Below are 17,277 nucleotides of genomic sequence, written 5' to 3' on the forward strand. Positions count from 1 at the left end.
GAGGCTTATATTGCATCAACTTGCCTCTACATTCGAGTTTTATGATGCATTGGCTTCAGACCATATTAGAAGCTTATGAACTATTGTTCTTGATTCTTCATTTGATCTTTGTCTCTCTTGTTGGCTTATTTAATTATTATGTATTTTTAACTCAACTCGATCCTCTTCTATAGGGTTATAAGAACCAAAATTTTAATAAGGGCCAAGCTTCGACTTGACATTTATTATCTGAGTTGGGCAAAGACAAAAAATTAGGCCCACTTTTCAGGCCTAACCTAGCCCTAGCAATCAAGTCTAAAATTCTATAATAACCCGACCTGACCCATAAGCATCTCTAATTAGGTCTAGCCAATATAGATAGCTGGTGATGGAATCTTAGTATCATAGTTTTGTTTTTGGTATGAATGGCATCCTATTTTGGATTTGGGCCCCGTTCGGCACTACTTGTGTGATGGGCTTTTGGCAAAAAAGTGATTTTTTTGTTAAAAGTAATAAAGAACAACCTTCATCTGTACCACTTTTTTCAACTTAAAAAAAGGACTTTTGCACAAATGAAAAGGAGAAATTTTTGGCTTTTATCAGCCAAAAGTACTTCTTGGCAGTATTTTACTATTTTAACCTCTGCTTTTTCTAGACGTTAGAGGATATTATTTTCCTCTTTTCTTGTCTGATTTGTTCTCTGGTTTGTTCTTCTCATCTTCACCTGCTGCTTTAAAAGATTTCTTGCAGAACATATTTCCTCCATTTTAAGTAAAAAAAGCAAAACCATAACCAAAACATGTCTCATCTGTTGTAATTCTTGCAGAAGTGTTTTGTTCCTCCATTTTAATTTTCAACAATATTTTCTTCTCTGGTTTGATCCTCTTCTCCACCACCGGTGAGTTTTTTCTTTTCCTTCTCATTCTTCTCTTTAATTTTTTCGTTCTCATCTTCTTCTCTTCTTCTCTCAGTTTGGGGCTTCGCTCACTCACTCTCTGCTTTATTGAAAGCTCACAAATCTTTCTTGCACTCACTCTCTTAAGCTCAAATCACCCACAAATCTGGTACTTTTGATCTTGCTTTCCCATATATTTGATTCCAATCGATTGATCGTTATAGCAAAATCTTGCTCTCTTTTTCCTGTTGAATTTTGTTGTTAAGTATGCTTCATACTATTTATTTCTGAAAAAGGGTTCTTTTTGGGGTCTTCTTTTTTTTATTAAACTGTTTTAGTTGTTTGTAGATTGAAAGAACTATATCTATGCCTTTTATCTTTATAAAGATTTTGCTTCCAGTGATGGGTTAGTTTTGTTGATAATTTTTCGTTCAAGTTTGGGTAAGATTGTTGAAATTTGGTTTATTTATAGAAAGAAGGAAAGTCAAAAGGTTAGTGTTGCTTCAGCCCAACAAAAAATAGCAGAATGTTGCAAAACAATAGGCCACCATATTAGTTGTAGTCAAATAGAAGACAATGTCTTGAATCTACCAAAGATAGAGCAAAAATTAATCTAAAATTTATTAAAGATGTAAGCCCAGATCTTAAAGCACCTAAACTAGGATGTAATAGGAAAGACATAAATAATATAAATTATGAGTCAGAAGATTATTCAGATATTAACAAAATAGATAACATTAAAAGAAGTAAAAAATATCCTTATAAGAAATATAGATACAAAGATTTTAAGAGAAATAAAAGAAGATATTCTAAAAGAGAGAAATATATGAGGAAAAATACTTTCTCAAAATAATATAGATAATGATAAAAAAAATCTATAAAAGAATGTAAATGTTTTAGTTGTGGAAAAATAGGATATAGCTAAATATTGTAGGGAAAAAAGATAGGATTAATGAGATAAATATTAATAATGAAATATTTAAAGGAAGAATTTACAGATAGTGATATTATATATTTATAGTATAGAATGACAGAGAAGTTCATACAGATAAAAAGATAGAGGATGTAGATAAATTTGTACAATTATTAGATTGTCAAGAACAATTTAATCAAGAATCTAAAATTAGAAGAATTATGTTTGATATGAATGAGCTAATTAAGTTTGCTGCTAAAGCTAACTTTGATTTATTACCTAAAAACTATTTTATCTATGTTAATTATTTCAATACCAATTGTCGAGAAAATTCTCAACATGGCTCGCTGCTTGGCTGCTATCTTCTCCATATTTCTACTCCAACGTAAAGAAATTAATTCTATAAGCACTTTTAACCAATGCAAAATATTTCAGGTTATTTTATTAATCATTAATAATTTCAGCATTAAACAGCCTCTCTATGTTTTATTAGTATGCTTGTTTTGTCATTGAAGCTGCATGGTTTAATTGTGTTTGATGTTATTATTAGTTGTGTTCTTTTTCTTGGTTATTATTCCGGTCTTGGAAAGTTGATTTTGATTGAGAAAAAAAAATCTTAGGATCCTATCTTGATTTCGATACACATCTAAAAAAATATACTTTTGTGACATTTGATTTTCTTAATTGCTTTACTGGCTGAAACGAATCTGTTCGTATACACAATAGATGAGTACGTCGGCGATTGAAGTTAGTGGTGAAAAAGTGAAAGCAATGTGGGATAAGAGATTGACAAAAATATTTTGTGATATTTGTATTAAAGAGATATTGAAAGGCAATAGGCCTGGTACTCATTTCACAAAAGATGGATGGTTGAAAATAATGACTAACTTTGAGAAAGAAACAGGCAAGGGTTTTTCACAAAGACAACTTAAAAATAGGTGGGATGCCCTAAAAAAAGAATGGAAAGCTTGGAAGAAACTTAAAGGCGAAGATACTGGTCTAGAGTGGAATCCTATAAAAAGAACCATTGATGCATCGGATGATTGGTGGGAGAGTAGGCTAAAGGTACATTAATAATTCCCTATATTTTTGTTTTTTTCTTATTTATGAGTTTATTGATAATTACTGGTATTAAACTATCATTTGATATGTAGGTTGTGCCTGAAGCTCAAAAATTTAGAACATCGGGCATTGATCCTAAATTCGAAGAGAAGTTAGACCAAATATTCATGGGGATAGTTGCAACAGGTGATAAAGCATGGGCACCTTCTTCTGGTACACTCCGTAGTGATATTTTTGAAGATGTTAACAATGAAATACCTGAAGAGAATGAAGAAGAAAATGTGAGAAATGATGTTCGCATTTTAAATGATGTTCACATTTCAAATGATGTTCAAATTGATGGAAACGGTCAAAAAAGGAAAAACCCTGAGATATCAAGTTCACATTTTAAAACTGGAAGAAAGAAATCCTCAAAGCAAATTGGAGGGGCTGTAAGATTGTCTAGTCAAATAGAAAAATTATACAATGCAGCTGACAATATGAGTCAAGCCACATCTAGTTTGACTCCTGTTATGGATCCATATGGTATTCCACAAGCAGTCAAAGTGCTCGACAGCATGTCGGAAGAAGTTCCAGAAGCTAGTCTGCTATTGTGACATCCCTAATTTGACCCTAGTCGGGAAGTGGTTTCGGGACCACTAAACCGAGTCATAAAAATAATTAACCGTCATAATTGATGCTCATTATATGTACATGTGCATGTGTGAAAATTTCATGTTTGAATTTTGTTAATTGTAAGTGAATTTTATCAAATAGGACTTATGTGAGAAAATTTAGAAATGTGCTAGGCAAATGCAAAGTGGCCTATTAATGCATATTGTGAAAATGATGGGTTTGCATGTCAATTTACCCAAATTAAGGCATAGTGGCCGGCCATGCTATGAGTGGAAACATGTCACAAACATGTTATGTTAGTGATGTATGTTAGGAACAATAAAATAAGGAGTATGGGTAATAAAGAAATGGAAAAAAAAAAGAAAGAATGTGTGTGATTGTTTCTCCCCCCTCCCCATTGCCGTGAATGTAAGAAAGAAAACAAAAAAAAAAGTGTCCATCTTTTTTTCATTTCTCTTGGCCGAATGTTCTAAGGAGGAAAGGAAACAAGTTGTGTTCTTTGGTTCTTCTTGGCCGGATTGAGAGGAGGAAGGAAAGAGTGAAGCAATCGGTCATCTTAGGTCGATATTAAGGTAAGGAAGTTGATACTAGTTCTTGAAATCCTAGTTGATTTTGAGTGAGATATCAAGTTATTGTTGGTAACCCATGTTGAAATTGTGATTTTGGAATAAGTAAGGTTTTCGGCTATGGAGATTAATAAGGGTGATGGTTGTGTTTCATGCTAAATCTAGATGAACAATGGTAGTTGCTTACATCTTGATGATTATGAGTTTCTTTCTTGGTTCTACCTTAGATCCATGAAGTATATTTTTATTTGGTGTTGTTGGAAGTATCGGCCATGGTATATCCATAAGTGTGATTTATGCTTATTGCATGGTAGGTAAGATTTATGTTTTGGATATATGTTTAAATTTGGTTATAATCAAATTTGTGATTCGGCTCTTGCACATATATATATATGATTGCACATGACGTATTGGTATGACCTATATATTATCTCAAGGTATATACTTACACATGATGGTGCTTCGGTTATGGATTAAATGATGGATGCGTATTGAGTTATAATATGTAATGCATTAGTTAGTAAAATGTATGCCATTTATGTGTGGTATTAAGTATATAATCGGCCTCAACATAGACATGCATATTCGGCCATAGGAAGAAGATGGTGTTGCATGTATTCGGTTAGAGGCAAGCATATTGATGCTTTTGTCTTGGCTTAGAAAATTTGGCCAAGGGGGAATATTAGCTAAAATGTTGAGTTTGATTCATGATTCCATATATATATGTGACTCTAATGCCTAAAGTATATATGGGCTAAGTACCTTGAGGTTTTCTTTTGATGTTCGAATGAATTGTATTAAATTGCTTGATGTGATTAAAAATGCATATGACCATTGTGTAGTTGAGCTAGAAGGTGGCCATATGACCAATCAAACTCCTTGTCATATTCGGCCATAAGCTAGCATAATGAGACTTTAATAAGTTAAATTTGTTTGAATTAGCTCAAGAGCTTAGAGGACCAAAGTTGGATAAAGGAAAGGAAAAAGTGATCGAATAGCCGCCGAAATCGTTCAACAACATCCGAGGTAAGTTTTAAGTGATTAAACGTTGAGTAAATTCAATCATAATAGGACATAATGAGTTGATTTAATAAGATATGATGTGGCCATGATATGTCTTAAACTCAAATGGTAAGTTCATAAGTGTTTGGACTTGGAAATTTAAGAGCAAATTGTAATAACTTGCTTAGGACAGCAGCAGTAACGTGATTTTAGAAAATCACCATAAATTTATGGATTTGAATTAGAGGCTGAATGAGACATGAAATTAAAGCTTAATAAGTCTAGTTTCTTATAAAAGAAACCGTGTAAGCAAAGGAATTTCCGATAATGAGATACTTAAAGTTGTGTGAGACAGCGCAGAATGACACTGTAATCCTCTGTTCTGTTTTTAGAAAATCATTATAAATTGTACAAAAATGGTTATAAGATAAAATTTATATGCTTAGACTTCTTAATGAGTCTAGTTTCAAATGAAATCAAATACAACACATTTTGAATTCTTTAAAATGAGAAATTTGATTCGTAGTGAAGAGTGGTCAGATTAGTCAAACAGTGAAACAGGGGAAACTTTAAGAAAAATCTGGTATTGATTGGCCAAACCTAAAATTCTGGAAATTTTATGGATGGAAGATATACGAGTCTATATTCAGGAAAAATTAACGGAAAGTGATTTGGAGTTTTGTAGCTCCAGTTATAAATAATTTAGTGACTATTGCTCAGGAAAAACAGCTGTGCTGAATTTGAGATTGTGTTGTAAACCTTGATAAACTTGTTTTAGTTGCTCATAAACTATTGATTAAACCCATACGTGAATTCTAAATTGTGATATTGGAAAATGATAGATGTAGATTCAGCCAAGACAGTGTGTATACGTGAAAGTATATGTGGTATGTGAAGTATATTTGGATAATTGTGATGTGAATACATGAAAATCTATATTTTGATTTAGGATTCTATGTGATGGATGTGAACATGCATATATGAGATAAGGCCTAATGGCCGATGTGATGAATGTGAAAGTGTATATATGTGATAAGGCCTAATGGCCGATGTGATGAATGTGAAAGTGTATATATATGTGATAAGGCCTAATGGCCGATGTGATGAATGTGAAAGTGTATATATATGTGATAAGGCCTAATGGCCGATGTGATGAATGTGAAAGTGTATATATATGTGATAAGGCCTAATGGCCGAGGTGATGAATGTGAAAGTGTATATATATGTGATAAGGCCTAATGGCCGAGGTGATGAATGTGAAAGTGTATATATGTGATAAGGCCTAATGGCCGATGTGATGAATGTGAAAGTGTATATATGTGATAATGCCTAATAGCCAACGTGATGGATGTGAAAGTGTATAAATGTGATAAGTCCCGAAGGGCATTTGTGTCAGTACTATATCCGGGTTAAAACCCCGCAGGCTTTATGCGAGAATATTATCACTGATTAATGTCCGTAAGCTTCGTGCTCGTACTATATCCGAGCTCTAAAGACCCGATGACTACGTGTAGGGATTTTGTCCGGGTAAGATCCGATAACTTCGTGTGGAGATTATGTCCTGGTAAGACTTCGTAATAAGAATTGCTTATAAATATATTCAATGCGAAAGGTTAAACAGGTATGTACTCCAAGTTTATATGTGAGCTTGATTTGCACTAAATCATAAGGTAGTTATGTGATGCATACGAGAGCAATCTATGAGACTATTCCTATGATTATGTGACATCGGATCAGTGTGAGAGGTTATGTGAAATCATACGATATATCTATGTCACATGAGCTCACTTTTATGTGAAAGTTTATCTGCCTATTGTATATGATGAGATGTGCATATTCGGTAAAGGGATGGTATGCCCGAAGGAAGAGTGAAATAAAAATACGAACAACTATGTTATAATTTGATTGTTATCTGTTGACACTGCTTAAAACTTACTAAGCATTGTAATGCTTACTCCGTTTACTCTGTTTCCTCTGTTTTATAGATCTCATTTGGAAGCTACAGGCTCGGGGATCATCAGCAACTAGTCACACTATCAATATCCACTGTTTGGTACTGCTACGTTTTGGATTATCTTATGGCATGTATAGAATAGACTAGTGGCGGAAGAATATTTTTGGTTAATGTATATAAGCCATGCGAAAATGGCATCTTTTGAATGTTTACTTAGAGAAGTTTAAATTTTATCCCTGGCTGTGCTTAGTACTTATTTAAATGAATGATCTTTATTTCAAGAAAAAAAATTCAAAATTTTACTGTTCTGACATGAGTTACAAGTCCAGTAATGCCCCTTACCTATTCCGGCGACGGTTACGGGATAGGGGTGTTACAGCTATACTTTTTCGCACTTAGATTATTGCTCAATAAGGACAAGCGAATTATGTTTTTATCAATTAATCCCAAGATTAGAGCTTTGTGGCTTAAGACGGAAATGGAGGATAGCTGAAAATTTTCCAATCTTCTAGGGTTAGGAGATATCTATTATGTGACTAAACAAAAATCCTAAACTAGTTTTATCAATAGTTATTTATGTTTGGTTTTTGGATATTGAATTTATGTTCTACTTATCTATGTGTAATCTACTTTTATTAATAGTTGTTTATGTTTGGTCTTTGGTTATTGAATTTATGTTCTACTTATTTATACTAAATTAGTTTTATCAATAGTTATTTATATATGATTTTGGATGTTCAAATTTTTTGGCAGGTGATGAGTATAGTTGAGAATTACAGCAGTGATGACAGTGATGATGAAAGGGAAAAGAAAGAGATTTTACAACGCATGGAATGTTTTAATCGATTATTTGTTGTTGCATCTTCTTCCGTACAATTATATTACGAGAAGTATATATTAAAGCAGCCATGCGTGAATTCAAAACAATCAGGTGAAACATGGATTCGAGAGATCCTTGACGGTCAAGAGTCACGTTGTATGATTAATTTTAGGATGTCTAAAATGGTATTCACAAGTTTGTTGAGAGTTTTGGAGACAAGATACAACTTGCAAACTTCAAGAAACATATCTTCTAGTGAAATGTTGGGAATTTTTTTATACATCTTGGGTACCGGTGTAAAAGTTTCCCAATGTCGAGAAAGATTTCAAAGGTCTGGATCAACAATAAGTCAATACTTTGCAATTGTGCTTGAAAAAGTTTCAAGGATGGCCACTGATCTAATTGCACTCGAAGATCCTTTTTTTAGCTTAATACTCGAACAAATACGTAATGATTCTAGATATATGCCGCATTTTAAGGTTAAAATTTAATTTTATCTTATTATATTTTTAATATTTTTGGTCAACTTAAAATATGAACGAGACTAATATGATTATTTGTTCAGGATTGCATAGGTGCAATTGATGGTACTCATATTGCCGCTATTCTTCCACCAAATGAACAAATTCCCTATATTGGAAGAAAATGTATCCCTACTCAAAATGTCATGGCAGTATGTGATTTTAATATGTGTTTCACCTTTCTCATGGCTGGATGGGAAGGATCGGCACATGACACTAGAATATTTCTTGATGCAATTCGAGATCCAAAATACAAATTTTCGCACCCACCAAATGGTTAGATATTTTATTTATATGTGATTTTTTAAAAATAAAGTATAAGTTCTTTAATTGATAATTTTTATAAAAAAATTCTTGAATTAATTGTTTGTTATATTATGAAATGTAGGAAAATATTATCTTGTTGATTTTGGATATCCTCAAATGAAAGGTTATCTTGGACCATATAGAGGTCAGCGGTATCATTTACCTGACTTTCGTAGAGGTAGACCGGTATCTGGTAAAGAAGAGGTATTCAATCATTCACATTCATCATTACGTAGTGTGATTGAACAAACAAACTTTTGGTGTTTTGAAAAAAAAATGGGCCATTTTAAGAGATATGCCAAGTTATAGTTTTGAAAAGCAAACGATGATCGTTGTTGCTGCAATGACGATACACAATTTTATCCGAAAACATGCCGGCCAAAATGATGCAGATTTTATGGAATACGAAGATATTAACTGGGCATATGAGAATAATATTGATTTAGAAATTGTGCATGGTCGAGAAAGTGATGATGACGACGACGACGACGATGATGGTGATGATGACGGTGAATCAAACAATTCAAGTGGTTTTGAAATGGAATTAACAAGAGATGTTATAGCTTCTAGTTTAATGAATTCACTTTAAATTGTAAATGCTATTGTAAAATTTTTAGTATTTATATTTGGTATATAAATATTATCCCTTTTTGAAATTTTAATCCAAATATATGTAATATTTTAATTTGTTAGGTTTATATTTTCTATGTTATCTAATATGAGTTTTACAAATGTGTTAAAAGCATTAATTAAAAATAAAAAAATAATTTTTAAAAATAATACAATTGTGTCAATATCTAATTACAAATATTTAATTATTATATTTAAATATTTAAATATAGTTTATATATTCTAATTAAATTTAATAAATAATTAATATTAATTACTTAGAAATATTTAAAATTAATATTATATATTAAAATATTAACAATGAGTTATAGTAAATTATTTTTTATATTATTGCTAAAATATCATAATATTAACTAATTTAAAAATTATTTAAATACATATTTGTTACTTTATAATATCATGTCTAAAATAAACATTTTACTTCTCAAAAGCACTTTTTGACAGCAATACCAAACACTTAAAATTTTCAAAAGTACTTCTCAAAAGCACTTCTCAAAAGCACTTTTCCACAGCACTTCTCAAAAGCATTGCCAAACTGAGCCTTGGTTTACTCTTAAACACTAAATCGACTTAGATCCAACTCGACTAAACCCGAACCGACCTACACTTGAACTGAAGCCATAAACACCCTAAACCGATACCACCCAAAATGACCTAAACCAAACCTTAAAACCTAAATCGACCCGACTAAAAATTGAACCATACTAAACACAAACCAACTTAAACAAAAACCGTACTAAACTCAAACAGACTTACACCCAAACTATACTAAACCATAACCAACTAGGAAAATAACAAAAACTGGACCTAAAATCACCATGAATCAAACCTAAAAAACCCTAAACTACCCCTTAAAAAGTCCAAAATCGAACCCTAAAACAACTTGAACACAACCCAACCCAATCAAACACAACTAAACCTGACAATACAAAACGGGACAAGCCCCACACCACACTTAGAAAATAAGCTCAAACCTAAACACAATATAAGCCCAAACCGAACCCACAAACACCTTAAAACAATACCAAAAAGACATTGAATCAAACCCAAAACGAAATGACCGAACCCTAAAACCTAAATTCACCAACACAAAAACCAACCTGTACCCGAACTGACACACAGCCAATCCGTACTAAATCCAAACCAACCCACTCTTAAATCGACTAGGAAATAACACAAACCAAACGCAAAATCACCATGAACCAAACCCTAAAACAACCTAAACCGACACTAATACAATCTAAAACGACCCAAACCAAAACAAAAGTAAAAGAGACTGGCACAGTTCAAGAAAGCAGAGAAATCAAACCCAAGTTTTCTTCATTGGACTCCAATTTTCGGCCATTTTGAAAGCGACTTGGGTATTTTATTGTCTGCTACTTTAAAACTAATTGAATTATTGCGTTGTTATTATTATTTTTTATTTAATTGAAGTAGTCATTTGATTAATGCTACTACGAAAGTGAATCCTTGCTCTTTCTCACTTGCCACTTCAATTCGTGTGCAACTGAGCTCTAAGACGGTCAACTAGTTAGCGTTCTTGTATATAGAGAATAATTTGATGACTGAGATGTTATCATAATCGCTTTGCTAAAAGCCTATATAAAAAATAATGGTTGCGATTTCGATTCTGGAATTTATCTATTCGCCTTGTAACGAAACTAATTCTAATATTTCAACAATTGTCCACCAAATTAGTAATATTTTTCTTAACCAAGATTATTTGATATCTATCGTATCAAACACATATTTGGACAAAAAAACCACAACATTGATTGAAAAATTGGTAATACGTTAAAAAAAACCAACGAATTTAAGATAATTTATTAAAAAATGAAGTGTCAAATACTTGGTAAAAATCATTTATATATTAAAATAAAATCAATAAACTCCTTGGTCAAACATTTTTTCCCACAAAATTGTCGATAATAAATTCATTTATTTTTATTTTATTCGAAAACTTTTTTTTACACTTTCCTAATAATTTGACATCTAATGCAAATACACACAAAAGATAATAATATTATTGTTAATCCAGAGTAAGTTGTAATCTATGTAATTAAAAGAAAACAAAATGGCAAGGGTGGGTGAAATACAATAGAAAAATTACTAATGTACCAAAAAATAGAAAAGAACAAAAAAAGTTTTTATTTGTTTGCATTTCAAGAAAACCGCCCGAACCCAATCGAACACAACCAAACCTAACACTACAAGACGAAACAAGCCCAATACCACAATAAAAAACTTAAGCCCAATCTCAGACCCACACCTAAACGTAACATAAGCCCAAATCTAAGAATGACTTAGGCCCAAAAAAGCAAGCCCCAACAGTATTTTGCTAAGAAAAAAAAAAGACCACAACGTGATCCATAGTTTCAAATACGGAACGAAATAGATTTTCTCTAAGGCTCCGTTTGTTTGCAGGTAAAATGTTTTCCGGAAAATGATTTCTGGAAAATAATTTCTTGAAAAATAATTTCTGGAAAATGATTTATTTTTCTGGTGTTTGGATGAATCTGTGTAAAATATTTTCTGTTGTTTGGCAGATTTCCTGAAAATATTGTTTTAATAAAAATTTATATATTTAAGAATTTATTATCTTTTCTTTGTTTGATTGAGTTTGGGGATGGCCAAAATTAGATCAATGCTTATTTGTTGTTGTTCTTGTTCTGGTGTTTTGTATCTTAAAGCTAATACTAAAGCTGCATTTTGCAAGTTTAATTTTTAACTAATGAAAAACAATGTCATCTTTTCAAGATTTATGTTGATAATGCAGTGATAATTACCTTCCAAGGCTATTCATCCTTTTTTCTTTTTTCACATCAAGCAAAGTGATATTGAGAGCTAAAAATAACGCATACATTTTTTCTTAACCTCTTAAGGATTGATTTTATATATTTTTTCCAATTAGGAAAAGTATTAAGTGAGGGAAAGCTACATTTGCCTAAAGTCAGTGCATATCATCAGCCTCATAGAGCATTAAAAGTAGTACTAACAAATCACTCACCCATTAAATGGAACTATACTCCTGAGACTCGAACCCAATACTTACAAGTGTATTAATAAGTACTCGATCAACTGAACCGGCATTTTTTCGTAATTCTCAAAATTGCATCTCTAAACTCCTGCTGAGGATTTTGTTGAAGCAAATTATTGTGTGTTATAATCAAGCTACATCACATTTTCATCTAATGCCATGACTTGGCAAGGGCCGAGTAGACACGAATCATGATTCATTAGATGAGGTGATTTACTTGCGTAGAAAGCCTCAGATCAGAAGACCACAGTAGTGCAGACGACCAACTCTATAAGCTTTTAAACATAAAACTTGAAATTATGAGATGCTTTTCTCGTGTCTTGTGGCACTTTTTAGAGGTACTTAACAGCACAGTACTACACCCAATAGGAAATATGAAAAGGGGGTACTTTCATTTTGCTTCTCATAACAAAAGTTTATTAGGAACTTCCCAAATTTCTACACTTAGCATTTAAGTTAAAAGATGGAGGGAAACGGAGTGATTTGAGTCCAACCATGAATCAAATATGTTTCAAACCGTAATTAGCCAATTTTTCATCTAGGACTTGCAGTTAGAAGGGGAATTCAGCTGTACTTATAACAATTTGGTCATTCAGCCAAATTTGTAGACAAAAACCAGCATGTGATACAATTTAACTTCCTCAACAATCGCGAGTACACCCAACTAACCGAAAAGAATAACATGAATCCAAGGCCTCTTTAATATCAAGCAAAAAAAAAAAAAAAAAAACACATTCACCTCCCCCCTCTCAAACAGATACCTTTCAGCAGGAATGAAATTAAATATAAGCTATTGCATTTACAAGATATCCATGTATTTGTCCTGATCTTGTGCATTACCAGGTAATTGAGCAACTTCAGTATGACACAGAGTTGCAGGGTTTGCTCTATAGATATGCCAAGCTGGGGCAGATTGTCCGCGGAGGTTATGATCAGTAGAGAGCAACAACTCTTAGAAAATTCTTCTTCCAACCATTGTTTCGCTGCTTCCCCAGAAATATTGACCATAATAAATTAATCTAGGATCTCCCCCTCCTCCAATTCCTCAGCAAAGAAAACTCCCCTCGAATTTGAAAGGTCTGTTCTATCTTCTGTTTCTGCTTGCTTAGCTTCACCTTCTAAATCAAGAAAGTCATCTGGATTAATTTCGGCAATCAGGTCTGAATACGCATCTATTAAGCCTTGATCAAAATCAAACTCCATGTCATCAAATAATCCAGAGACCTTAGCCTGAAGGCTGCAATGTACCCTGTTTCTTGCCCCGGCTCTCGCCGACAAAGACAAAACTGAGTTACCACCGAATGCTTTCTCAGACTTGTTTTGAGAAGGGATTTGATGCATTGGACTTGACAGCACATGCTTCATAAGATCAAAGACCTGAGGTTCTAAAGAGCTACCATTGTCTTCTATTTCCTCCTCCTTGAAGGTAACACCTTTTGGTATTTCATTATCAGCACCGCTAGGATCTTTTCCCTCTGGCCCGTGAGTGACGAGATGATTCTCCCTGATAACTTCAAAATCACAGTGTTCCGAAGGAAGAAACACATGAATCACAGGATACTCTAGAACAACCATATCAGCTAATAGTTTCCGGAATGGGGCCTTTATGTCTAACTCCCGGAAAGGCGATTTGGATCCCTTCAATAACACAAGAAAATCATCTATAGGATGGACAGAACATTTTCAGCAGACAAGAACGTGAAAAGGCAAGCATCAATACATATAATCTATAATCCAAGGTCAAAATAGACAAGCCAATTGTCTTCAATCCAGGATGTCTGCATTAAACATGATCTAGATATCATGATTTCAAGAATCTGAGGTAGAAACTTCAGTAAATTGCGCATATCTATAGGATCACAAAGCTTAACTCCAATTTAAACTTGGAAATGCCCCAAATGCTAAACTGCAGAAATATAGAAAAATCGAGCAAACAACCAACATGCTCTGCATGAGTATGTGCAAGTTGGTGAGTGTATAACTCAAAAGAATAAAAAAGAATGAAACCCAGAGGCCTAAATCACCTTAGGGTATTTTCGGATAAAAAACTTGAGGGAGTCGAGCTGCTCCTCGCAGAACTTCCTAAAAGGATGATTCCAGGGACTAGGTTGGAGATGGTTTTCAATTAATGAACAGAGGCTTGTATCTTCATGTATACTGGCAAAAAATAAAGCATCAGTTATCTATTAAACAATCATCTAATAAAAGACAATATATAGAGAAGATGGGGAAAGCTCACCCATGGTCAAGTAAAACAACATCTGTAGAGTGAAACCGCCATTCAAAGGTCCATGAAATATACTTCTTCCTATAGACAGAGCAAAACTTGTATTTAAGCGTTTGCTAGGGAATTAATCTTAACAAAGGTATCATACAGGGAACAACCTGTGGTTAAATCGAGTTTGATTAGTTTCCCTCTTAGACATTCCAGAAGGCAGAAACAAGAGCTTAGTTCTGCGAGAGGCAGCAGCAGTGCGGAGGTTTCGAAGAGGGTGTGGTAGCTTAAAACGAGGATGATGTCCTTATTCTTGTAGCAGATTCAGCGACCCTCTTCGTTTCCTCCAGCAGATTATAATCTACAAGCAATTTAGGTTCAGTAAAGATGAATGGGCTCGTACAAAAACATTAAGTAAATAAATAGGAAAAGGAAGTGGAAGTGAAACCGGAGAGAAGATTATCATCGAAGCGAGAGAGGGGAACAAAGGAAGTGATGTTGCGTTTGCCAGTGCAGCCAGTGCGTTGCTTGTGAGCATTAACGCAAGGGAGGCTGCAGGTGCGGAGGCAGCAACCTGGGCACTTGTATTTTGACGCCTTCTTTTTGCACTCTTCGCAATCCCCAATCTTTGGTTCCTCCATTTTCTTTATGAATGAAAACAGGGGGTGGGAACAAGGGTTTTACGCCTGCATCGAAGCTTTTGCTAGGGTTTTTTTATGAAACACTTTTCTGCAGTACCGCCTCTGTTATGGATTTCTTTTATTCCCTGAAACACTGCGTTTTTTGCCCCAATCCCGGATCACAAAAATAATACCATGTGAAATACAACATTAGTCGAAACAGAACACAAGGGAGAATAATAGAAGAAGAAGGAGAAAAGTTACCTGGATGAGAAGAAGGACGATGAACGGCGCACTGAGTTTGGAAAATGTCCTACAGGAAAAAAATCTGTAAGACATTTTACATAAAAAGCAAGCAATTTTACTCGTGTTCCTGAAAATGTTTCGGTAGGTAAAATGTTTTCAGGTTACCAAACAACGTAAAACCAGGAAAACATTTTCCGGAAAATGTTTTCTTGGTTGCCAAACGGAGCCTAAAGCTGAAAACCAAAATCTCTGAAAAAACTCACTGAAAATTCAAGTAAAAATTCAAAGATGAAAAGGCAACAAAACAAAGGTAGGGGATATCAAAATTCACAAAAAATAGAAACGGAAGAGAAAACATAAAATTTCTATCTCACGAAAGTAGACGAGAAACGAACAAACAGAACGAGATCAACAGATTTCAAACGAACGAAACACTGATGTCTAAAGCAGAACACAAAAAATCCTTAAAAAAACTGAAATACAAATAAAAAAGCAAAGATCTGAAACAAAAGCAGAAATGAAAACGCAAATGGAAGAGAAAACTAAAGTGGAAGTATAGATTCATACCTGAAATCAGTCTCCGATAAAGCAGGGATTTCAAAAATCTCAACGAACAGAAACGAAAGAGAAAACTTAGGGCTTCTCTCTCTCACGAAATTAGAAAATAAAACAACCAAAAAGAAACAAACAGACTCAGATCGATGGTTTTCAAACACAGCGAAACAGTGATTTTTAAACCTAAAAATCAAAAACCATAAATAAACCAAAATATACAAGTAAAAAAGCATAGATCTTAAGTTAAAACATAGAAAGGCAAAGACAATGTTCAAGTAAAGATTCATTCCTGATGAAGTAAGGGATTCCAAGAATCACCAAAACAGAAACGGCAGAGAAAATTACTGTATAGTGTCTGTGCCTTTTTTCGGCCGTCGGTTACCCAAAGCTAAAGTATGAGAAGAAAAATTGAAAAACGGGGCAGACGGAGAGAATTAAGGGGAAAGAAACGTCAGGAAAAAAAAGGAAATTGTGGAAAGAAAAAACTATGAAAATATGCCCATTATCACAAGCCACAGGACCCAAACAGAAACCCCAAAATCATGCCCACTATCCCACGCCCAAAAAAACAGGCCCACCATCCCAAGTCACCCCAAACCAATGGCCCCAAAGGCCCAGAACAAAGAAAACGAACCCGAACCAACAACCTAGAAACCGACCCAGTTAAACAAACCACACCCCCAAAACAGAGATGAAAAAGCAAGAAGACAAATGTTAAGGAAAAAGAACAATGGCACCCAACATCCATAGATTTGAAAAGACGAACCAAAACAGTATTTCATAAGGCTGAAAACCAAAAACTCAAAACAAAAACCGACTGAAAAACAAGGAAAGAAGCATAGATCTGAAAACTAAAACAGAGATTAAAAGGCAAAGACAAACTTATTCTAAAGATGAAAACCAAAAAACTCAGAAAAAAAAAGAGCATAGATCTGAAACTAAAAAATACATGAAAAGGCAAATACACAGTTGAAGTAAAGATTCATACCTGAAATGGCTCCCCCATGAAGCAGGGGATTTCAATATCACAGAAAACAGAAAACAGAAAACTGTCTTCCTGCAGTAGAGAGAGAGAGAGAGAGAGAGAGTGTGTGTGTGTGTGTGTGTGTGTTTTGCAAGTGGTTACACAAAGGTAAAAAAAAAATAACAGGAAAAAAAATGAAAAGAGACCAATAGAGAATCCGCGAAGTACAAGAACAGAGGAAGAGAGAATAAAGAAAACAAAATAGAAAGAAGGAAAATATTACAAAAAAAAGGATGAAAAAGGAGTGGAAAAAACATCAAGAATTTAGAGAGCAGTTAAGCTATTTAATGTCTATTTAAAGTACGGTAAATATAATA

General features: G+C 33.7%; 1 protein-coding gene and 1 pseudogene across 1 annotated transcript; one reads left to right on the plus strand and one right to left on the minus strand.

Annotated features, from left to right (window-relative positions):
- The first annotated feature begins 2,513 nt into the window (after window positions 1-2,513).
- Window positions 2,514-3,445, plus strand: LOC107900573 (uncharacterized protein At2g29880-like). The gene is made up of 2 exons (XM_016826224.2): window positions 2,514-2,852; window positions 2,942-3,445. The coding sequence occupies exons 1-2, from the start codon at window positions 2,514-2,516 to the stop codon at window positions 3,443-3,445; spliced, it is 843 nt and encodes a 280-aa protein (XP_016681713.2).
- Window positions 3,446-12,851: 9,406 nt separating this feature from the next.
- LOC107900541 (putative box C/D snoRNA protein SPCC613.07) lies at window positions 12,852-17,236 on the minus strand (annotated as a pseudogene).
- Between the last annotated feature and the right edge of the window lie 41 nt (window positions 17,237-17,277).

The sequence above is a fragment of the Gossypium hirsutum genome, chromosome A11 (genome assembly GCF_007990345.1).
Source record: "Gossypium hirsutum isolate 1008001.06 chromosome A11, Gossypium_hirsutum_v2.1, whole genome shotgun sequence".
Classification (NCBI taxonomy): domain Eukaryota; kingdom Viridiplantae; phylum Streptophyta; class Magnoliopsida; order Malvales; family Malvaceae; genus Gossypium; species Gossypium hirsutum.

Bases quoted from the DNA above. Each gene is read 5' to 3' on its own strand.
- LOC107900573 (XM_016826224.2), top strand. From the start codon at position 2,514: ATGAGTACGTCGGCGATTGAAGTTAGTGGTGAAAAAGTGAAAGCAATG. The intron at 2,853-2,941 runs GTACATTAATAA...TTTGATATGTAG, and splicing joins GGTGGGAGAGTAGGCTAAAG to GTTGTGCCTGAAGCTCAAAA.